General features: G+C 43.0%; 1 protein-coding gene across 2 annotated transcripts in view; it reads left to right on the forward strand.

Annotated features, from left to right (window-relative positions):
- The window catches only part of FBN1 (fibrillin 1), a 240,430-nt gene that overhangs the window by 114,370 nt on the left and 102,222 nt on the right, over nt 1-23,838 (forward strand). For both annotated transcript variants that reach the window (XM_032481236.1, XM_032481237.1), the window contains 7 exons: nt 4,600-4,725; nt 9,936-10,094; nt 14,489-14,668; nt 15,304-15,444; nt 17,306-17,425; nt 20,409-20,534; nt 22,090-22,212. In XM_032481236.1, the coding sequence (XP_032337127.1) occupies nt 4,600-4,725; nt 9,936-10,094; nt 14,489-14,668; nt 15,304-15,444; nt 17,306-17,425; nt 20,409-20,534; nt 22,090-22,212 (975 nt within the window). The remainder of the gene's footprint in view (nt 1-4,599; nt 4,726-9,935; nt 10,095-14,488; nt 14,669-15,303; nt 15,445-17,305; nt 17,426-20,408; nt 20,535-22,089; nt 22,213-23,838) is intronic.

The raw sequence follows: 23,838 nt of genomic DNA on the forward strand, positions 1-23,838 counted from the left end.
ACTGAGCTATCCCCTCCTCACTAGAAATTTTTAAAAACTCAATAAAAATTGGTTTTAGCTAGTATACAAGACGCTAACCTTCACTCCTTCAGTGATGGTGAAAGCTGCTTTGTGTGAGATCCTCCTTTGGCAGAATTCTTCCTTCTTAAAATATCCCCTTTTCCCAAAACTCTTTTAGAAAGTTGTGGGCCAAGTTTTATCTCCACACATACAGTGTAGATACCTTTGAAATATAAATTAACAAGCTGAGGTGATTAAATGAGAATTATTAAATTTTCATAAATTTAAGAAGGAAGAGGTTGAGATTTATAGCTGCAATTTGAGAAAAAGGGAAACAGAGTTCATACCCACCTTTGTTGTTGATTTTTCCAGTGACCCTGGAGTGTGCACGTTGAAAGAACACATGAGCCTTTTCTTTTTGGAAACCAGGTCCATATTTGCATAGGTTACTGTGGGAGGAAATTAAGAAATAAAAAGTGTAATTAAAGGATTAAGTTTTATTTCTGGAAGAAGTCCCTTGGATTCCTAATTAACCACTAATATTTTGGGATTTAGATTATCGCCAGCCCAGCCTGTAGCAATTGTAATAGCCCAGCTCGATGCAAAGGACTTTTAAAAAATGTAGCTCTTAAGTCCATGCGCTCCCTAATATGTGAGCCAAAAGGCTTACGACTTCCCCTTACTGAAATAGTGGTATGTTAACTGATGGCTACTTGCTGTCAGGGGCTTTTATCCTCCCAGGCACCAAGGAGAATTGCTGGGGCTACTTGACCCATTGCTACAGGTGGGGCTGCATCCTCTGCAGCTGGTGCAGGTCCCAACCCCCTGTTCAGGGTCACCAGTTGCTGAGCAGAATCCCTGTGGAGTAGGCACGAGAGCCCTGGGAATAAGGCAGACCCGGCCCTGGTCCTGGCAGTGTCCCTCATTGTCTGTGTGATCTTGGACAAGTCCCGGCCCTGAGTTACGTTCACCCTTCAAATGAGGGTGTTGAACAAGATGATATCTGGGGGTTCTGTCCAGTTCTGCAAGCAGGCCTCCACCTTCATATTTCTGTTTCTCAACTGTGATCAGACACAGCTGGTGCTGCCTGAGTGAGAAACCACGCAAGCTGTGTGCACAGTGTGACTGTAAACTAGTATGGCTGATGGTCTTGTCGACATGACTTGAAGAATCAGCTTGCTTGCTTTTTTAGTCACGTATTTTTCACTGGATTTCAGGAGTCTAATAAAACAATCATCATAATCTCACAGGCTCAGTGGCATTCATAATAATTAGTGTCACATGTTGCTTTTAAACAGCTGCCATGATTTCTAGTGTATTTTTTTCTCTCACTTTGGTAGTAATCTAGACAGTCAGGATCTAGACAGTCTGGTTAGTGGGTTCCCCCATCTTGCCGTCCTGGTAGATGTCCATGGTCTTGGATGGAACTCCTGGTCAGCTGTATGTCCCAGGAATGCCTGTGCTAGAACTGGGACCCCGCTCCATCCCATCTGCCCTCCACATTCCTTCCTCCCCTCCTGCTAGTGGAGCCTCAGGATGGGGAAGAGGCTGAGAGAGGGGAAGAAGCTTGGGGAGAGACAGATGAGATGAGAGGGGAAGAAGCTTGGGGAGAGCAGATGAGAATGAAGAAGAACAAAGGACAGGGAAGCCAATCAGGAGGGAAGGGACCTACCATTTGCGTCTCTTCTTGGGTCCACGGGCAGAGCTCCTCCCAGTAGCTGCCCTGGGGAAACAGGGGAAGTGTTCAGAGCACAGGAGTCACTCTTCCCAGCCAAGTTCTACTCCCCTCCAGGCCCCTCAAACGGATTTACTTTTACGGCTGGCATTTGGTACAGACTGATTTACAGAAGCGCTGAGAAATCCACAGATCTCAAATTCTCTCCTCCACGGGACCCCCTGAAATTCTCTTCAAAGAAGATAAACACAGTGTGCTAAGAGCCTGGAAAATTAATAAATTCGTCTGAATGTGTTTCAGAACCTAAGTGCTTTTGATTCAGAGGCTTTCTTCTAGACTTTTTACTGTCAGGGATTTCCACTGCAGCCTGGTCATGAAGTCAGAGCTGGCTGCCATTGCCAGGAAGTGATGGGGCTGGGGAGCGAGGTAGTTCAGGAAGGTAGAAAGCCCTAGACACATTAAAAAGGAGGTGTCACTGAGGAGAGGACACTGAAGAGAATCCAGAGCCACTTAAGCACCTTCAAAGTAAACTGTTTGGCCTGGTACTTTCAGCTTTATCTGTGTGAAAACTAGGGAGGTGCCCACTCCGGTGTGTTTCCTGACCTGCTGACCTGCCCCTGAGTGGACGCCCTACCTCCCGCCCAGCCTGACCCCTGCCAGTTGAAGACTTGGGCTTAACATCACTTTACACACGAATGTTTTTGCTCTAATTGCGGGTATGACTCACGCCAGCTTCCCGAAGGCCTCGGTGGAATGCAGGAGCCGTGCCTAGGCACCGGAATTATAGAGATCAGGCCCTGTGATCATCGGAATAGTGTGAGCATCGCAGGCAGGACTGGACTCGCTCAGCGTTTAGACAGCGCCTGGCGCCCAGTGCACAGCCACTCTTGGTAGCATTGTCATTCTCTTCAGTAAAGGCTTCAAACCGAACGCACCAGCGTGTGAGAGATGTCTCCTTCCCCCTGCCGAAGCTAATCCTTGTTTTTCAGTAACTTTTTTCCTGATACATGCTGTCACTTAAATCACCCCTCTGGATACTGCCATAGTTAAGTGGCCTTAATAAGGATGACAGTGATCATTTATATGAACAAGTAGGAAAATATTTCTTCTAAGAGACTGGATGTGCTCCCGTGACTTTTGGCTAAGTGTTACGTGACGCAGACATCCCGCTTTAGGGACCCTTTGAGACAGGTGCATTCGTCTGAATACCTTTGTGTTGCAGGTACAGCTTCCTCTGTCCTTAAATGAGGTCGTTGGATCCTCTAGGCTCCTCGATACACTGGTTTGGCTTTCTGTGGGTTTTAAGGAGGAGTATGGCTGGTAAATACAGAAGGATTTATGTTAAAGAACTGCCTTAAAATGAGCCTTGAGATTACGGTTAAGATGAGGGTTACATCAGTTCTGGAAGCCGAGGCTCTGTCTCTCTGCCTGACTTCCCCTGAGTCCACAGTGACGTTTCTGTCTGTCGGAGTAGAAGATGCACCTTTCCCCTCACGCAGCTTCACAGGACAGTCTGTCTGTGTTAGGACTGACTCTAACACAAGCAGTGACATACTGTTTGGTTTAGCCTCCAGCCTGGCAGAGAAGAATGAGGGTTTTGCTTTTTAAAAGGTTAAACTGCAGGGAAACGGTGTCACTGCTACCTTTTTGACTAACAGGGTGAACTTGAGTCAGAAGACATTTGAGTCTGGTCCACGTAGAACTCTGTTTTGTTTTACAAGTGAAGAGCAGTACTTCATCTGCAGGAGGAAGTTTCTTATTTTTAAACTACTGACGGTGGTAGTCTGGCCCCTGCGACAGTCCGGGGAGGCTCGGGTCAGACTGTACCTCTCCCTCCGGCAGGACAGAAAGCCTCCCTTGTCTTAGGGAGGAGGCCACGCAGTTACCCTGGGCCCTGAGTTCACTTGGAGTCTCAGCAGAAAGTTCTCAATTTCTTCTCTCCCCTCACTGGTGCCACATCTCTCGACAACTGTCAGTGTCCGATGGCGGCCCTTGAAAAGCTCTCTGGAAGGAAACGGTCAGTTTTGTCCCAAGCAACTTTAACTGCTTCCTTAAGGAGACCCGGAGGCCTCAGGCCCCGAGGACTAACCACCGGTATGGCCTCCGCTGACCCCATGGGGAACTGGGGAGTTGGAGTGGTTTTCAGAGTGGTCGCCTTCGGGGCGAGATGACCAGACCGTTACCCCTGCTGGGAAGGCTGTTCCCTCTGGTGAGGCGGCGCTCCGCGGCACAGGCAGCCCTGGGAGGGGCCGAGAGCTGGAGACCCCCTCCTGACAGCGCTTCCATATCTGGGACAGCAGGTCACTCCCTGAGGGGGGCTCTGGATGGAGCATCCCGGCGTCCACCACAGTCTACTCACTGAACCCACAGAAAGCCATCATAATGGCAGTTTGGGAGCCCCTGAGAACATGGAGTTGGCCAAGGTTTGGTCTGCACTCGGACCACATGGTCTCCTCTCTGGAATCTCAGTATCTGCTTTGTGGAACATGTGATTGAAAACAAACGCAGGAAGTGATGCAGAATATAGAAGTAAATACAAAGGGAGCTTAATTCAAGCAAAACATGAAGAGAAAAGGGAAAACAAAATTCTAAAGTAAATGACATTTGGAATATTAGCATGCCGTAGGGACTTGAATGATTAAGTACAGTTTTAGATTTTAAAGGCAGAGTTTCTTTCATTTTTTTCTCTAATCTTTTGAATTTGGTATACATTCTATGCGGAAGCCTTTGTTGAGAAAAGAAACAGCCCTCTCTTTGAATCAACTATTTTATATGCTTTATGATTCTATTTTATGCTATTTTATTCTGTAAAGATCACTATTTCTGGAGACATGATTTGACTAGCATTACATCTGAATTCTTGTAACAATGACCAGTTTTTAGACTGTGTTCTACAAATACTGACAGTCTTCTTCTTGTTCCAGATATTGATGAATGCAGCACTATTCCTGGAATCTGTGATGGGGGCGAATGCACAAACACAGTCAGCAGTTACTTTTGCAAATGCCCCCCTGGCTTTTATACCTCTCCTGATGGTACCAGATGCATAGGTACGTGCAATTGTAAATAGCGTGCATGGTCTCTGTAAATCACTTCCATGATGGACATCATTCTAAACAGATTGTTAAGGGAGACACATCATTTCTCACTTGGGGTAAACCATGCATTTATGGAAATCTATTAAATAGTTGAGCACCTTCTTAAAGAACAGAGGCACCTGTGGTGGTCTTTTGGGATTTTGGCCTCCCATAAAGAGAGATGACCCAGCAGACCCTACAGATAAACTCAGTCTGTAAATTAACTTGGCAGTGATGTGACCGTCAAACCTTGGAGCCACCTTTGACTGTCTTTTTACCTCCACCTTTGGTCATTTCCCAGGACCTATGTTAATTTAGGTCTAAAATTTTGCAATAATCTCCTCATTGCTCTTCCTGCTTCCTGGCTTCTCTACAATCCATCTTGTCAGATTTATCTCCCTAAAATAGTGCTTTGATTAACTGACTCTCTTGCTCAGAAACCTCTGGGAGTTTTCCATTAGGATTTGGAAATGAGTGGTTTTCAATCTGTGTCTCAGGGATTGTCCCATTGCTGTAAAGCCCTCGAGGGCTGCCAGAGCTGGAGCAGGGGGTGGCAGGGGGAACAGGGACAAGGGAGAGATGGAGCGGAGCAGGCTTCCCACCCCCACCCCCCGCCATACACACACTCCAGGCAATTTGGCTTTGATCCAGGTGGGTGTTAAGCTTCCATGTAAAATATCAATTAAATAAGGGGTTCTGTTGTTTAAAAAAATATTTGACAGCTGCTGGTGTAATGGCTGCTAAGACTTCCCTCCCAGTCCAGTCTCCTAGAATAAAGTTCCCATTCGAGAATGGACAGCCCAGTAGTGAAGGAGCACGGTCCCAGCTTCTCACTCCAAATGGGCCACTCACTGGGATTCCGTCGTGCCTTTAATCAGACGTGCTGCCCCACTCAGGCCACTTTCCTTCCCAGCCGAAGGCACCGTTCACACTTCCACTCAGCTTCTCCGTCTTTGAAGATGTCTCAGACCAGCTCACCCAAAAGCAATTCCTCCCACACCTGAGAAAGAACCTTATTATAAGTGGTCCTATCGGGAAATTTTGTGTTTCTGTGTGTTTCTATCTCCCTAATTACATTGTAAAGATCTCCTTAAAGAACAGTGACTGCTATCCTTATATTCCCAGTGGTTCTCAGCACAATTCCTTGCATACAGTAGGCGCTCAGTCAGTACCTATTGAATACCAAAATAAGTAATCCCTTATTATTAGGGCGAAGCTAAGAAGGCTGTGGCAAAAGGCCTTGAGAAAAATGAATGCTATCTTTTGATGTTTGTGTCTGGCCCGTATTTTCAAAGACACTCCGCTTCACATCCTCACCACAGGCCATGAATTTCAGACCAAAGCTGAACGGCACTTGCAATTCAGAATTCCTTTTCACTTAGTCACACGTAATAAAAGCTGAGGGCAGCCTCTTACACTTCATATTTGAGTAGCAACAACTCACGACGGAAGCATATCTGGACTTTTCCTTAGAAACAAAGGTCAGTGGTGCCCAGACTGCCTGATTTTCCAGAATCTATCCATAGATACTAAAACTGCAGGGAAAGGATGGCACGTGCAATTCAAGTAGCTCCTTTTTCTCCCCTGACTGTCCCAATTAGCACGTGACCTCCAGGGATATGCTTAGCACAAGTCCTTTCCTAGCCAGATAACAGGTAGATTTTTTTTTTTTTCGCCCTCAAAGAGAGTCCCAAACAACATTAAAAGGACTAAAACACATTGACATATCAGAAAGTATACATTTTTCAAATTTTTACCAAATGTATCCACAGTGACTTTTTACAGAGGTCACCTCTTAGGTGTGAGGTGTTTTAGAGAAATGATCTGACTTGATGTTCAAAACAGGACTGTAGATGGGAAGAAGCTGAGGTGTAGAAAGTTCAGGTAAGTGATTTGGTCCAACTGGTTAAGCAGTTAGCAAGCGAGAGAGCTGGGAGTCCAACTTGGGCTGAGTCCCCAGCCCAGACCCCGCCCATCGCTTCCTCCCAAGTGAACAGGGGATGCGGTAATCCTTTGCCTGCCATCGCCCTAGGCAAGCACTGTTTCTCCTTCCTTGGAACATTATTGTAACCATAATTAGCAACTTGTTATATAAAATGATCCGAATGACATTTCTGCCTACCTTACTGCTTCTATTTCCTGCCATGGTAAACCACAGTGACCCCCCCAAGTTACCCCTAGTGGCAAGAAAATACATATAGTCTCCAACTTATAAACAAATCCAAGGTTTGTTGGCAAGTCGGTTCTTTGGAATCAGTAAATCTAAGCAACAGGAAACCCCACATGTAGATGGTGGTGTGTAGCATCTTCCTTATATGTCCCTTTTAACCATGGTACTCCTGGTAGCTGCATTCTGCCACTCTCAGATCCCACCAGGCCTAACGCTCCCTTTGTCCTGTAAGCTCTGGCAGTATTATTGCATTTTCTTTTCTCTTCTGTCATCTTGCTTTGGCATTTTGTCATACTTTGTGTAGGGTTGTCTTTTCATATCAGCGTGCTCTGTTTCATCAGTTCTGGGGGGTCTGAAAGATGCCCTGTACCTAGTTTGGGCCTCACAGCTTCGAGCTCCTGGTTGGACACAGCAGTGTTACTGATCGGTCAGGGGAGGCCTGCTGACAGGCTCAGATGACCTGCAAACACTTCTTTAGTCCATCGTATATTTATTTTGATATACTGTGATTTCGGGGTCCCGAGAGTAAGGGCCTGGTGGTTCAAAAGATGCGAAAGGAAGAAAGTCCCCTCCTCCTTTCCTGCCAGATGTCTTGGTTGGGCAGATTTAAAACAGAGGAAGAGGACTAAGGCCCCTGCTACTTCCCACGCCTCCAAATCTTAGCCGTCTCCCCCTCAGCTCCCGCAGGACTTCAGATTCCTTTAAAGCCACCCCTTGCGCTCTGGGCAAAGTGGTCCAGCGCCAGAGTGCTTTCCTTCCCACTTCCATTGGCACCACCATCCGATGACATGGAAAACTGCAGGCTGGTGTGCCCAGGGGCCCGCTCCTTCCTCTAAATTGTCCCTGGTTTTACAACTTTTCTCTGCCTTTACTTATTAGCCCATTGGTTTCCTTCATAAGTTATATATATACATGTGTGTATTTTTAACAAAAGGTCTTCTGCAAAAAAAAAATAATAAATTAGTAGAATGATTATTATATGTGCGGGTGCCATTTGTAAGTCAGGGATGTCTGGCAGCCCACACGTGCCTGGTAATTCTTTCAGTCCCCACATTCACCATTTTGTTCGAGAGTCTCTGACCCATTGCTTTATCATGCAAGTCAGCCAGATGGACAGTAAAATAATATCATGGATAATTTGCAAAATAATAGACATTAGCCCATTAAGAGTTTGCTATTGGCAGCTGTAGGTCCCAGTTTTGCTCTGAAAGATAGCCCACACGGAATATTATATATACAAATTTTGGTCGAGTGTTTATGCTGGGTTTTGACCACCAGATTCATTTGAAGCTGGGATATAAGCCAGTTTTGAACATCTCTTCCCATTCTCAACAGCCTTTGGTTTCCATGCCCAGAAGATTAGTCTCAGAGAACGTAAGGTATTAGTGGCTGTAAGGCAATGCGAACTCTGAGGCAGGAGGTCCGGCTTCTCCCGCTCCTTTACAGGGGTGGTGCCTCCCCCCCCCCCCCCCCCCCGTCTCCAGGGAGCATCCCTCGTCCGCATGCCCCTCTCCAGCCACTTCCCCTGGGCCAGGCTGGAGGAAGACTTGTTCTGCCCCTTTGCTGAGACTATTAGTCTGACCAGAGGTGCAGGAACTGGGACCACAAAAAATTTCTGGAAAGGACATTTATACTTGCTAGTGGTTTTAAGTACTTTTCAGAAATAATCTTGTATTCTTTCAAGCTGACCCATAATTTTCTTTTATGGTTTGTCTAGGTCGGTTGTAGCCGTCTTCACTTGACATTAATAATTTCTATGTTTCTAAGTTAGCCTAGTTTTTAAATTTTATCTCATTTTATTAATTTATTATAACCCTCAAGATTTCAAGACTTTGTATTTTGAAGAATAATGTAGATGAAAACAATTACAGGTATGAGCCTCTCTGATCAAGTGGTGGTTAATATGTAGACTTACAGGAAACACAGGGACAGATTTTTGACTAGAAACAAATTTTTCACCTTACAAAAAGATCTCCCAGTTATATTCCTTCAAAGGAGGAGCATATTTAAAATACCAGCTATACTTCAAAACTTTATTTTGTAGGAACAGTACAGAGATCAATTTTACTTGGAGAAAGGTACTCCCCTAATGTACGATAGTTAGGCCAGGTGTTCCCACTTAGCCGCCTGCCTCTTCTGTTCCACGGCATGACCTCAGAGGCCCACGAAGCAGTTAGCTTTCTTCTATGTCATGGGCTCTTTTCTGGTAGCCCAGAGTTGCACTTCAGTGTGTCAATGTTGTCATGACAGTCAGACATGATGTAACCCAGTAAAAGTGATACATAGAAATGCCTTCCCCTGTTTCTTTGAGAAGATACCTTTCTGCTAAAAAAAAAAAAAAATCTTCAAGAACTATTGTATCCTCTAGGACTGAGGACTTGCCACTGTGTACATTTTGAACTTGTAAATAATTAGTACCTTATCAAATCAGGACCTTTGGACAAAAGGAAATCTTGATTCATAAGCATTGGATCTGACTGCAAAGTGGCTCATTCCTTAAAAAATAAAAACTCACGAGTCTGACTCACAGTTTCAGACTGAAAAATAAGAAAGATCTTTTAGAAATGGAGACTATAGCGCAGACTTCATGTTGTTTTAAAATAGGTTTATGTCAATATTTGCCTAAAGTGGCTCAAATTAAGTGGTTTGAAACCAAGGACAACACAGTCTCCCTTCAGGATAGAGACACGTCTCTATAACTAACTGTCACCGCCAGTGATTTTCTTCATGTCTCTTTCCCTATGGCCCATATGGTTGTAATCATTCGTTCCCACCTTGGGAATGGAATGTGGGACTCAGGCCAAGTGCACCAGCTGGCAGGGGCCAAAGGTGTGAGACAAAGGGATGTCTGACTGCACACCATTCCCGGGCAGTGCACACAGCGTCCCTTCCAGGGCAGAGGGTCCGTGCTTCCTGTCTGAGCCCCAGCGGGAAGTGTGGAGGTGCTGGGGCAGGAGCAGTCCCTGCAGGCTTGATCTCAGTGACATGTGTGATGGTTTCTTTGTCCTGTCAGATGTTCGCCCAGGATACTGTTACACGGCCCTGGCAAACGGGCGCTGTTCTAACCAGCTGCCGCAGTCCATAACCAAGATGCAGTGCTGCTGCGACGTCGGTCGGTGCTGGTCTCCAGGGGTCACCATCGCCCCCGAGATGTGTCCCATCAGAGCAACTGGTAAGAGCCCTTCCACTGATCCGCAGAGTATCCCAGCTCAACCCCGACAAGCCCAGGGGTGTGTGCATGTGGCAGATTTAGTGGAAACCTGGGTAAGTGAATAAGAGTGCAGAAAATAAAAGAGACGACTTCAGGGAAATTTCCCCCAGATAACCAGTAGGGAAGCTATAGAGGTGTGTACAGATAATACTGTTTTCAGGTGCTGTGTGTTACATCGCCTGCCTGTTACCACTGACTAGCAGCCTGACTAGTCAGGAAGTACACGTTCCCTCTTACTCTCGTGTATTTCTTTTGGCACTCATGTAGTCCTCAAAAGCTCAGTAGAATAAAACTCGACTCGTTCAAGAGCCTTTCAGGTAAGTTATTCTGGATACACATTTCCTCCTTCTCTAATGTTTGACACTTTCCTCTTCTTTGTTGCCAAGTGCTGTTGATTTTTTTTTTCTTTCCGATTTCTCTTTCATGTCACATTCATCTCCACATAAAGCTCATTTTCTTGCGTCTGGACCTTTGCAGTAGCCTCCTAACTGGCCTCTATAAAATCCACAGCTGCCACATACCTTTCCCAACACATAACTCATCTGTAGTTCAGTTTTAAAAATTTGTGTCTGGGGAAAATATAGAGAAAGATATCCAGAAAAAAATTTTCCAGGATGATTTCAGACCATATCCAGTGGTCCTAGTCACTCCATTTCTTAAAAATAAAATTCTACTATTGAGCATAGTGTTTAGAGTCCCCAGTTCTGATCCCAGTTCATCTTTTAATTCTTGTTTTTTCACAATAGCTTTATTTTCTATTTCAATTATATGATCAAGCTTTCCTTGAACCCAGGCTGAGCATGTCTAAGCGGAAAAGTTCTTTTCCCTAAAACTTTCCCTGAGTTTACGTCCTTACTCCCTTGTCCCCACCCCTGCCAGGCCTGCATGTTAAATACCCTCTTGTCGGTTAAGGACCCACTTAGCTCTGACCTAATCCACGTGCGTCCCGAGGTGACCACGGCCGGAAGTGCTGCCTTCTTGCTCAGCGCTCTAGGTTTGTGCTGTTACTGTCACATGGATCCCATCTGCTCCGCTGTGTGCCAGTGTGTGTTCATGTGTTACCTTTTACTAGCTGATCAATCTCATTAGGGGATCTCAGTCATCACAATAGTGCTGTATTCCTTCTGCTTTTTTAACCCTTCTCATGGTACTTAGCAAAAACTTACTGATGGGAGGCATTCAGGTAGCGCGCACACCTTATCAGGTAACATCTTTCCCACTAGTTCTAAGTAAAAACGGGGGTTGTATCTCCTTCTCAAGCTGCTACACTGAAAAGCGTGTGTAAATCAGGAAATTTTTGGAAAGAAAATCAAGGTGATGGTGGATGAATGCAGAGTTAATGAAATGCTTGAGTGTGCTGGTCACAGAATATGAATGTCCCATTATCACAGATACTATTTTTAAAATTCTGTTTAGTACTGAGAATTATGTGTATGGATTAAAGAAAGAAACAAGAAAACCTTTCAATATATTTTAACACATAACAAGCCATATATTTTGTCTGATTTGCTTACTGTCTACGGGCTAAAAATATAATGCACCCTTCTTGGTTCACTAGGGGACCATTTAGTAGGTCACGGTTTAGAAGCACATGACTTTTCACTAAGACATAGCTTGGATACCAGAGAATTGCTTTTTAAATCCATATGTTAACTTAGGAATCAGCAGCACTGACGTAGATTCCTTCCTGTGTTGAGCCTTGAATAGAGGCCGGAGGACTAGAGCAGGTTTAGCTGCCTGAGGACCGACTTTGGGACACATGGAGCAGAAGACCAGGCTTCCCTAGGTGGCTTTGCAGGGAGCTGCCCTCCCAGGGGTACCGCTGAAGGATGCACAACCTTGAGACAGGCCCTGAGCAGAGCAGGTGGAGAGAGCAAACTAATTTGTAGGTAGGCATGTTTGTTCAGGTGTTCCAGTACCAGTCCTGCAGAGCTCTGGGCTCTGAGCTCATGGAGAGTGGTGACACAGGAAGGGTTATTTCAGATTGGTCAGCCTTTCACTTTTTAAAAAAAAAAATCAATATCATCTCCAAGGGGAGGTGGGAAATGATGGACATCAGCTGAACAAAATTAGCCCCAGGTTGCTGACTCTGAATGTAAGGGGGCTCGATGGAAAGGTATTAAGCTGAAAAAAGTAGGAAACTGTACAGAACCCAGTCTGATACGCTTTCCTGTGGAGGCTGATGACTTGAATGGCATGCTTAAAGTAACCTATCCATCTGATTAGCAGAAATGCTGATAACCTATCCAACTGCTCTTATACAAATCCTAAAAGACTTAAAAAAAAAAAAAAGGTTGCTTGGTGCTTGGAAGCAGAGTCCCTAAGTATAATTGGCATTCAATTAAATCCAACAGTTAATGAATTTCTCTTGTGTATAGTTTACTGGATAGCACATCCCCGTGATAATTCTGTAAGAAAGATCACCGTGGTTTGACAGGACAGATTGTAGCATCCTGATTCAGGGACGCATATACAGTACATAAATCCTTTATAAACACAGTCAAGTACTATAGAATCTCTGTGGGTTGAAGTTCCAGATAAAGAATAATGCAATAATAGAATTCTCTGAAAACGTAAACTTAACAGGAGTTGGAAATGTCAAATGTGATTGAAAAAGTTTTAGTAATGGCCCAGAAAACAACACCCGGTACATGGTAGCTGGGTATATTTAGCCAAGTGTAAATGGACAGAATGTCCCATGAGGTTGAAATCCAAATGCATTTCAGTAAGACACAGTACTGTGTCTTAGAACAAGGTGGATTTTAATCCACAAGGAAAGTAAAAATACTAGCCTAATTTCTATTGATGGATGAAGCTAGTGTGAAAAGTATGAGAGAATCCCTGTGTGACAGAGTTAATAAAATCATCAATATTTTGGCAAGAAGGAAGAATATTTAAAACATCATATAGTTTACTTACAGAAGAGTTATGACCAAATATGGCTATTTGTAAGGAACATGAAAAATGGTTAAAGTAAATACATTTCTGGAAACCTGGATACTGTTTAAAAACACCTGTTTGGAATCTGCCCCTCCCAAATGTGTCACACTTCTAGATGATTTATTCCAGTAAAGGACTGGCATGGTGAAGAGTGGGAGTCCGTGTATGTGCAGTCGTAGGGAAAAGCAGTCGACTCAGTCAGGGTGGACCAGTCTGAGGGATCATTATGCAGTGTTAACGGCTGACTCACCACCCCTGGTATTCCTTCTGCCCGTGGGCTGCAGCTTCTGTGTCACTGTGTTGTCTTTTACAAATAGGTATTCCTCAGGGCTCTCTCTCCTTACTCCCTTCTCTTCACTGGCCACACCTTCCTTACCCGAGCCCATCCATCTCATAGCTTTAAGTACCACCTACCCACTGATAACTTATATGCAGCCCTGACTTGTTCTCTAGGCTTCAGACTCTTATAAAACTGCTACATGACATCTCTATGTGGATTTCTGATCTCTCGAAATTCGTATGTTGAAAATGGAACTTGGCTTCGACCCACCAGACCCCCGTCACAGATATTCCCATCTCAGTAAAGCCAGTTGCTCAGCTGGAAAACTTGAAGTCAGTCTTGATTTCCTAGTCTCTCAGCCCTGACATTTGCTTCTGCACCAAGCACGACCCATCTGTCTCTGAAATATGCTTCAAGTGTGTTTGCTGCTTTCTGGTTTCATAGCTGCCTCCCTCATCCAGACATCGTTATCTGGCCCTTGGCCTTCTGCAACAGCCTTGCCTCGCCAGTACATTCTCCATACTCCAGAGAGAGTGACCTGAAAATGTTCATCTGATCGTGTCCCACCCCTGCTGAAAACTTCCAGTGACTTCCCATCACACATAAAATAAAATCTAAGCACTAAAAAGTGTGTTCTTTCTTTATTTTATTTTTTAAAACATTTGATTATTGGGGGTAGGTAATTACGTTTATTTCTTCATTTTTAGAGGAGGTGCTGGGGATTGAACCCAGGACCTCATGCATGCTAAGCATGCCCGCTACCACTTGAGCTACACCCTCCCCCGACAAAAGTGTGCTCTTAGCTCTGTGGGATCCACAGGTGGAGACTGGGTGGAGAAAGTGGCGTTTTATTCTCCCTTGACATGAATTTTGACATAGGTAAAGACTTTCTAGGGTTTAGGAGGGGCGTGTAGTACACACTCTGGGGAGTTTGTTTTCGATTTTGAATTATTGTTCCACTCTGATTACTGCTGTATTAGGAATGGGGATAAAATCAGTTGGCTTTTGTCCTTTTCTCCAATTGACCTATGTGGTTCGAGGATCAATTTTATCCAAAGATTTCTTTAAAAAGTAAGGAAGCCTTCCATGGGCCTATTGCATATGCTGCAGCTCAGCTGTTATGTTTTTTTTCCAGAGGATTTCAACAAGCTGTGCTCCGTTCCTGTGGTCATTCCCGAGAGACCGGGATATCCTCCCCCACCCCTTGGCCCCATTCCTCCAGTTCACCCTGTTCCTCCTGGCTTTCCTCCTGGACCTCAAATTACAGTCCCTCGACCACCAGTGGAGTATCCATATCCATCTCGGGAGCCACCAAGTAAGAATTCAAAAGTCATCTGGCTGTTTTTCCTGCATTAATCAGGTTAACTTTTCTGTTGTCGTTTATGCTGAAGTCATTCAGTAAGTTTACCAGTTCTTTGGTTAAATATTTGGTTTGCCTAGTGTTGTACGTGAATTGCTCAATTTGCCTATTGCCCAGAGGAAAATGGGTGGTTTCATAGTCTCCAGAGATTAAATATCCTTTTGTTACTGATGTTGCAGGAGAGATGTCAATCCGGTTCACAGGGTGAATCAGGATAGGGGAGGTGTAAAATTGTATTCTGGGTTACATGTCGCGCAAAGCAGTTTTGCAAGTAGTTAAATACCAACAACTCACTGCCTTTGTTGTTTTCCTAAACTGGAAGCTTGAGGGTGAGGCAGAGAGAGGGGTGGGGAGAAGCCGGCTGGGGAGCAGGCTGCAGCCGGGCGGCATGACCTGGCCGCCTGCGCCGTGGCCCACAGGTGCTCTGTGTAGGCGGGAGTGGAAACGCTCTGTTGACACCAGACCACCTTTGCCCGGAGCGTGTCCTCCTTCCTTGATGATTCAGCATCTTGCCTGTGAAGAGCAGATTAGGTGCTGATGGAAGATGCCCTAGTTAGAAGTCATGTTAATGGGGTTTAATGTTCCTTCAGGGGTTCTGCCAGTCAACATCACTGATTACTGCCAGCTGTTCCGCTATCTCTGTCAGAATGGACGCTGCATTCCAACCCCTGGGAGCTACCGGTGTGAGTGCAACAAAGGATTCCAGCTGGACCTCCGTGGGGAGTGCATTGGTACGTGATAGACCACTAGGTTGGCACCAAGAGGCTATTGTAATTCTGTTCCATGACTGTACAGGCTTTCAATGGCCGCTGTAACAAATTACCTCAAACTTAGTGGCTTAAAACAGCACAGGTTTATTATCTTGTATTTCTATAGGTTAGAAGTCCAGCATAGATCTTACTGGGCTAAAATCAAGGTGTCGGCAGGGCTGTATTCCTCTTGGAGGCTCTTGGAGAGAATCCATTCTTTACCTTTTCCAGCATCGAGAAGCTGACTGCATTCCTTGGCTGAGGGCCCCTTTCTTCATTGTCAAAGCCAGCAGTGTAGCATATTCAAATCTCCCCCTCTCTGGTTTTCTCTGCCAATTCCCTCTTCCACATTTAAGGATCTTTGTGATTACATTGGGCCCATCTATATATTCCAGGAGGAATGGAATTCCGCAGATCAGCAGCTTTACCTAAGCCCCCTTGCCATGTAGCGGAGTCACAGGTCCTGCGGATTAGGATGTGAACATATTTGGGGGACCATTATCCTTCCTACTGTAGTGACTTTAACTTTCATTGTAAAATACATTCAAAGCATTGCTGGTAACTCTGACTTAAATCATTGATCAAAGCCTGGTTGTTAAAATAAAGCATTAAAATATCCCCAAATTTTGAAAGTTTGCACATTTTACTAATTTAAATGGATAACTTACCGCCTATCTCCACTCAGTAAAAACTGAAGCGAGGAACTTTTAAGTTCTTGACAAGGCAATTAAGCCAGTGAAGGGAGGAAACGTAACAGAAGAATAATCTGCTGGATTGGGTAAAAACACCCAGTTGCCCTCTAATTTTTTTTAAAAATAAATTGCTGTCTTAGTTCTGTTACAAATCTCTCTTCCAATTATGAATCAGGCAGAAATAAGTCGTCCTTGGTTTCTCATGCTGTATCCTTTTCTGGTGATGCGAAAGCCCCCTCGAGCAGCACATTAGGAGAGAGTCCTTCAGTCCTTAGAGGTCACCCAGAGCTGGGTAGGAAAGGGAACACCTAGCTCAGGGTTGTGAGCTCAGGCCCGCACCTGCCACAGAAAGCATGTGACTTCGAACAGGTGGGTTGTCTCCCATAAGCTTTTGCTGACTCATCTTTACAAACAGAGGAATAAAAACCAACTTAACCTGTAAGTATGCTGATAGCTCTAAGTAACTGTAGAGCTAGTGGGAGCCTGTCTGAGAAACAGGTGGAGGTGGTGATAGCCTCCATGGTGGGTGAGGATTGCCCTTTACATGACAGCCGCTTCTGGTTTGTTGTAACATCCTTAGTGGAACTCAGCAGATGACGCTTAGATGTGGTCAGACCTTCTTTTTATTGAAAAATAGAGCATCAAGAGATACTCAGAATCCTGTCCAGAAGCCGCTTCTGCTTGTATTGTTTTTTTTTACGAGGGGGAGGTAATTAGTTTTATTCATTGATTTCCGCTTGGAGGAGGTCCTGGGGATGGAACCCGGGACCTCTGTGGGTGGGGAGCATGTGCTCTACCACTTGAGCTATACCCTCCCCCACAGAAGCCACTTCTGAAGCGTTAGTCTGTTTGATCCCCTTAGACCAGACTCAAGGAAGAGAAAACGTCTATCAGCTTGGAGTGCTGAGTTGCTACGTTATTCAGCATTTTTCTCTGGAAAATGACACAAGGAAATAATACACTTGAACTGCTCAGCCAGTCTTCAGGTGGCTGGTGACACTGTTATTGTAGTGGAAAGATAAAGGATCTTTCATTATGATATTTGTGTCTTAAAGGAAAGTGTTTTAACATGTAAAGGAAACCGATAAAATGGTCTTCGAGTTGTGTGTTATTGCTGTTTAATTCTTGCTAAAATATCCTGTATTTTGCAGATGTTGACGAATGTGAGAAGAACCCTTGTGCTGGTGGAGAGTGTATTAATAACCAGGGCTCCTACACCTGTCAGTGCCGCCCAGGCTATCAGAGCACGCTCACCCGCACGGAGTGCCGAGGTATGATCCTAGCTTGGAATGTGGGACGTGGATGCTAAGTAAGGAGCTTGCTTGGAAGGAATTCAGTGGAGTTTAAGTAACCCTTGCCGGGAGAGGCTAATGTACTTCTGTTGCTTTTTGCGCTTAATTCCAGATATTGTTACTCTGAAGGACAGCATCAGTAAAATCTGGCCAACAGTCAAATTATTTTAAAAGATGTTTTGTGCCTGTGGGAATATCTTCTTTTTACTACTTTATTTTTTTTGTCCCATCACTATTGTCTCTTAACTTTTAATTGGAGAGCTGGGGAATAGGGTTGTCCTTTGTTGGCACAGAAACTGAGGAAAATTTCAGGTGAGATTTTATACAATTAATTGCTTAATGGAAAGACCTAACAGATAAGAGGTGCCTGTAAGTTCTTGCTGCTAATTAGTCTGGTCGGCAGCAGCATCAGCTGGGAGCAGGTGGGACATGCAGAATTTCAGGTCCTGCTCAAGACCTCGGAATCAAAATCAGTATTTTTAGCAAGATCTTCCAGTGATCTGTATGCATGTTAAAGTTTGGGAGGCACTGCTGTAAAGTTTCCTCACAAAAATGTGCCTTCAGGTTTGTTTATGAATTGACTTGCTAAGCCACTCAGTATACTTTTTATTGGATGACTTTGATGCACTGAGTATCTGCAACAGAAATAATTAAGATGTGCTTCCCACCTCAGGGGACTCTAATATCTGTATCCCTATAAATTTGGCACAGAATAAACTGTTATCATCGATCAGGTAAAGCCAGATACAAGCAAGAAAACCCTCTGTTAAAATTAGATACAAAGAAAGGTAGGGAGGTTTATATCACTTAAAACATTTGTCAGCCATTAAAGAGTTAATTTTCTTTGCCACTTTTAGCAAAAGCTCTTCTATACACTGAAGACATAACAGATGTTTTAATTTTTATTAGTGACTGTTTTCAAAATCTTTGAATTTGGTTTTGACTTAGAGATTTCTTACCATCAGTGGATTTTAATAGACTACTTATCAATAACAATTTTGAGCAGAAAAACCTAGAAAACAGCATTTCAAGCTGTTAATATTTCTAATAATGGTCTACTTACTGAATTACAATTATGGGTACTTTGAATATTTAACTGAATGTAGAACTTTCTTAATATTATAACTGTTGTTTTAAATGGCATGTACAAACGGTATACTAGACATTTTGCAGTAGTGGAAAATAAACTGAAACCAGTGTTTCAAAAGACTACACTGTTAAATAAGCAAATAGAAGACATTATTGAGAGTCCTCAGCTGGGGCAGGGGCCAGCCAGTGCACATGCATGTTATTATCATCAATCTGAGACTTAATTTATTAGAGACTGAGAGTTACCTAGGAGCCTCAAGCACTGTCTTCTTTAAGAGCTGGTGCTAAGTTTCTCCCAAACCCAAGAGGTTGATAACGTGCTCACATTTGGGGGTAGATGAAGGTTGCCACAGAATGCTCAGAAAGGCTGTGAACTAGCTGAGAAGAAGCACACAAGGAGCTGAACAGAAGGGGACAGAAGAAACAGACAGAAACACAGTAGAGACTTTGAATGGCAAGCTTTTAATTTATTTTTGTAAGGCAGTGGGAGCCCAATGACATTTTGAAATGAGCGAGGAGAGAAAAAGCTGAACTCTTTCTACTGTTTATTTTCTCCTTGGGTCTCAAAAAGATTATTGAATCCTAAAAAAAAAAAAAAGGTAGATTATAGAATCTTAAAGAAAAAAGTCTGCTCAAGAATATGTGGCTTTTACTATTTTTTGGAGTGTGGAGCAGGTCAGATTTTAGCAAGGATTAAGAAATAAATGAGAGAGAAAAAGACTGTAGGTTGTTGGCACAAAGATCAGACAGAAGAAAAGCCCAGACGGCCTCAGCTAGTCCAATGACTCGTGTGGAAACCGCTGCTGGATCTGCCCAGAAAGAAAGTGCGTCTGAGGGTCAACCACAAGACACCGTGCAGACGCAGGGTAGACAGTCAGAATAACCAGTGCGCTGTGAGTGCACATTCTTGTCATCCAGAGGATGTTTAGGGCCCTTGTACCCAGGCACACGTGGCCTCAGCTCTGCATGGATAGGTCTGCTCCCATCCAACTCTGCTCGGTCCCCTGGCCTCTAGCTCCCAGGGAGTAAGCCCTCAAAGACTGTGTGCTCTGCAGATAAGGTGGTGTGTGTTCATCCAGGCATGGAGCCTAGAAACTGAGGAGGTTAGATAAGTCAGGCTTCCTCGTTATCCACTTTAGGTTAATTATTAATCTTTAAATGCGAGATCGGATGCAGGTTAGTTGAGTTACTGTCATTTCTAACACTTCCATATTGTGCTCTGTTGTCTACTTTGGCATAATAGCAAACACAAAAGAAAAAAGGGGAAATGCCCCCATGGTCCCAATTGTTTTATTTGGTAGGTAGGATACTCATAAAATTATAAAAGAAAGGCTAAGAATATACAGACAAAACTGCACTTGGACCAGAACTGTCATAAAGAAGGTAGACATTTCAGAATCAAATGATCGATGGTTTTCAGACGGAATTAAGTTTTTATATTATTTTTAATGACATTTCTGTTTTATTGTTCTGATACAGCTGTCAGATCTGCCTTTTTGATCATGAGTTAAAAGACACCAACCAAAGTTCAGTGTAAATAATGATACACACTGGCTCATCAAATTAGTTAGGAAAATGGTGAAAAAGAATCTGTTTTGTTTACGGAATTAAAATTTAAGGAGTCTTATTAGAAATTAAGAGTTAGACTGAATGCTGTTCTGTGGGCATTTTTTTCCCCTTTCATATGTCTTTCAAACTTTATTAGTAATCCTGAATTTCATACTACTTGATACTGAACTTATGTTGAAGAATATTGTTTAGTAACTAAAACCCAAGACTAAGATGATGAATTTGGAGAGGGTGAGAGGGAGGAATAAAATAATTCTCAGTCCCCTCAATATAGTTATTTCTTCCTTTTTAACTTCTATTTTAGACATTGATGAGTGTTTACAGAATGGCCGGATCTGCAATAACGGACGTTGCATCAACACAGATGGCAGTTTCCACTGTGTGTGCAATGCGGGATTTCACGTCACGCGAGATGGGAAGAACTGTGAAGGTAACAGGGCGTGATAATAATGACTAGAGGGCAACAGTGTTATTCCTCGTCTTCCATCGCAGTTCCAACATCAAAAGTCTGTAACAAGACCAAGCCAAACACTGAGGGGAAGGGTCGGAGTATCAAATATATAAACACCTATTCTTATCTGAGAGGAAGACTGGTTTTCAACAGTATGCATGCCTTTAATTCACATTTGTGTCAAATATCATCTTAAATATCAGAGCAGAGCTTGCTATTTAAGGATCCCTGGTAATGAAACTTTTGTAGCATAAGTAATTACTTCCAGACTTTATACAACCAGAATTTGTACCTTTAAAAATAATTCTAATCCCATATATTCTCTAGTCACTTACACTCATTTTTGTTTAAAGTGTCTATGCAGTAAAAAAAAAAAAAAATACAACTAGTGAATATCTGGAAATGTAAAATTTGAGAGAAATGTTGACTATTCCGAGTGAGCCCTTTATAGTGCCTCTTGAATTAATCACCTCACTTTGAATTGGGCTGTTTCAAACATTTTGTCTTTTCCTCTGCCCTTTTTTTTTCCCTAAACTGAAAATACGACAATTATTGATGAGTTTCCACTTCTTAGACCTTTAGCAAAAAAATGAAGAATGCTTCTTATCGTCTTTCCCAACGTCTTTGGGAAAGATCCCAAGAATCTATTCATACATTAAAAGAATTTCAAAATTGTTCTTAGAAACATTTTTGGCAGAATATTATCTCAGTGATTCAATTCAAAGACTTAATGCCAAAATTCTCAGTTGGGATAGGATCTTGTTTAAAAAAAAAATCATAAATTACTTTGGTCTGACTAAAGCCTGTAAGTGAAAACACACCATGTCTAGAAGAGCAAGTGCCTCCTAAGACAGCTGTAATATTAACTAAAATAGCACACTGATGAATTTAAAGAAATAGGATCAAGGGATCCTATAGGTTAGCTGTACGCCACAATCGAGTCTTGCATTTTAAAAATACATTTTTTCCTACCCGTATTTAAATTGGTTCAAACTACCAGCTGTCCTCTGGTTTCCACTTTTTAAAGAATCAGGAAGTAGCTTAAATACATTTCAAATGTCATCCTTAGTTTTGAGGGTTTTTTTATTTTCAGTATATTAGAAATCATAGGGATCTGTAGATATAACCATCAGGCTTTTAACACACTTTTCAGTTTGTAAACTAAACTCTTCCTAGAAGGAGTCTTGGTAGCTTTTATTGAGTCAAATTTCATATATATTTATATGAATTATATATATATATAATTCTGTATGAAATTAATATATATATACATGTGTATATATATGTATATACATGCCATAAAATAACTTTAGCCCTATAGCTTGCATGCACATGTCAAAAATTGAGAACTTGAGATGCATATTTCATACGGCTCTTCTTCTCTTTGTATGCTTTATTTGGATGAAAATTGGCCTTAGACAATAATAACAAAAATAAAGCAATGTAAAGAAACAGAATTATATTGATCCAGATTGGCTTCCTTTGTAAACTTACTCATCCAGTCATCAGAAAATATGTCTTCTGTATTTTTCAGATATGGATGAATGCAGCATAAGGAACATGTGCCTTAATGGGATGTGTATCAATGAAGATGGCAGTTTTAAATGTATTTGCAAACCTGGATTTCAGCTGGCATCAGATGGGCGTTATTGTAAAGGTTTGTGCTGTAAAACTCTAAATCATATTCTTCACCTGTTTTTTCTCTTCTCTGCATTGCTTAGAGCTGCCACCTTTCCTTATCGATTCTCCTGATTTCAAGTACCCTGATTCTGGGTTAGGAAACTGGAGCTCTTTCTTAAGTCCACCCATCCAGAGAGCTATGGTTTATGCCCAGAAGGCAGTTCTTATTTCAGAAAGGGTGTTTGATGTCTTCTCAGAGGAGCCGGATAGGCTCCATAGCAAATGAATGAGAAGCTGCACTGCCGTTTGGACTACCAACAGATGTGAGCATCTTTTTCAGTAAGCTGTCTTCTTCCTCTTCCTTGTAGTTGAGGAATAATGGCCCTTGGCTTCTTGATGGCTGTCATTTGCCAACTCTTCCATCTTTACCAGGACAGACTATTGTAGACTCTTATGGCAGTGATCTCTTCTTCATAATTTCCTCCATATACCTTAAGAAACACAATGCATTTAAGCTTTATCAAGTCACAGAAGCAAAAATGGGAAGGAGGTTTAAGCAGAAGAAATAAAGGAATTTTTGAAATAATTTCATTTTTCTGGGTAGTGAAACAAAATGAAGATTTTTATTTGTGCTGCTGAAAACTGGGGTCCTGAGAATTGTCATCAGAGGTAAACTTGTGCTTAGTGGCTCTTGCCTCATGCAGTCAAGGATGAGGAGCTATTGCACTTGTGTCTAAGATCTGAGTTGGAACCAGGCTTCTCAAGGAACCTCATGCTCAAAACAGGTCCAGGAAATCTGCAGAAACACTGCACTCAAAGCCTTCTGCTCATAGTCGAAGTACAGAGCAGCAAGCTATTCAAGATTGAGAAGGCAGGAGAAACATGTATGGTTCCTCTTCTCTGGGTGCCCCTGGTGGGCAGCTTTGGTAAAGAGGTCGTGCAAGAAAGCCTTGTATTGAGTCTTCGGCGAGATGTGTATTTTGTCTAGGCTTAAAAGAGCTTCTAGCCCTTGGTTGTTTACCTACGTGCTCTCTGACCTTCCTTCACATCAGTGGCTCCTAATACTGTACAAATCTTCCTTCACAGCAAGAGAAAGCATTTTTTTCAAATTTGAAGTCAGAAATTGGTTTCTGTACTTTTGAGCTATGTGCTGGGTGGAACTGACAGTTGTGAAGACAAGATTAACATGTGGAAATATTCTACAGTGTTAAGACAACATACAACAAAGCACTAAATTGTGCAGTAATATTAAGTGCTGTGCAAGTGAAAAAGAAAGGGGAAGGGAATGATTGCTGGAATATTGGAACTAGGCTTCCAAACAAAATAACAGAAGGAAATGTGAAAGCCCCTTTGTGAACAGACCTTTTTCAAGAACACTCCTTTTACCCATTAACAGAGCATGCTCAGATTTAATTTTAGTGCCTATAGGCTGCTGGTGACCCCAGCCACAGCCTCTTGGTCATGGTGGCCAATAGATAATGCTAATGTAACTATTTCAGAGGATATTATGACCTCATAGGTGAAACTAGGTTTTGCAACTGTTTGCAACCAGTGAACTAGTATCTTACCAATAAAATGGATTGTTCCGTTCATCTGAAAGTGCCTGCTGGTTCTAAAGCTCTGACTAGCATTCTGGCTTAAGAATCAGAGCTAGAGAGAAAGA

The sequence above is a fragment of the Camelus ferus genome, chromosome 6 (genome assembly GCF_009834535.1).
Source record: "Camelus ferus isolate YT-003-E chromosome 6, BCGSAC_Cfer_1.0, whole genome shotgun sequence".
NCBI classification, from domain to species: Eukaryota; Metazoa; Chordata; class Mammalia; order Artiodactyla; family Camelidae; genus Camelus; species Camelus ferus.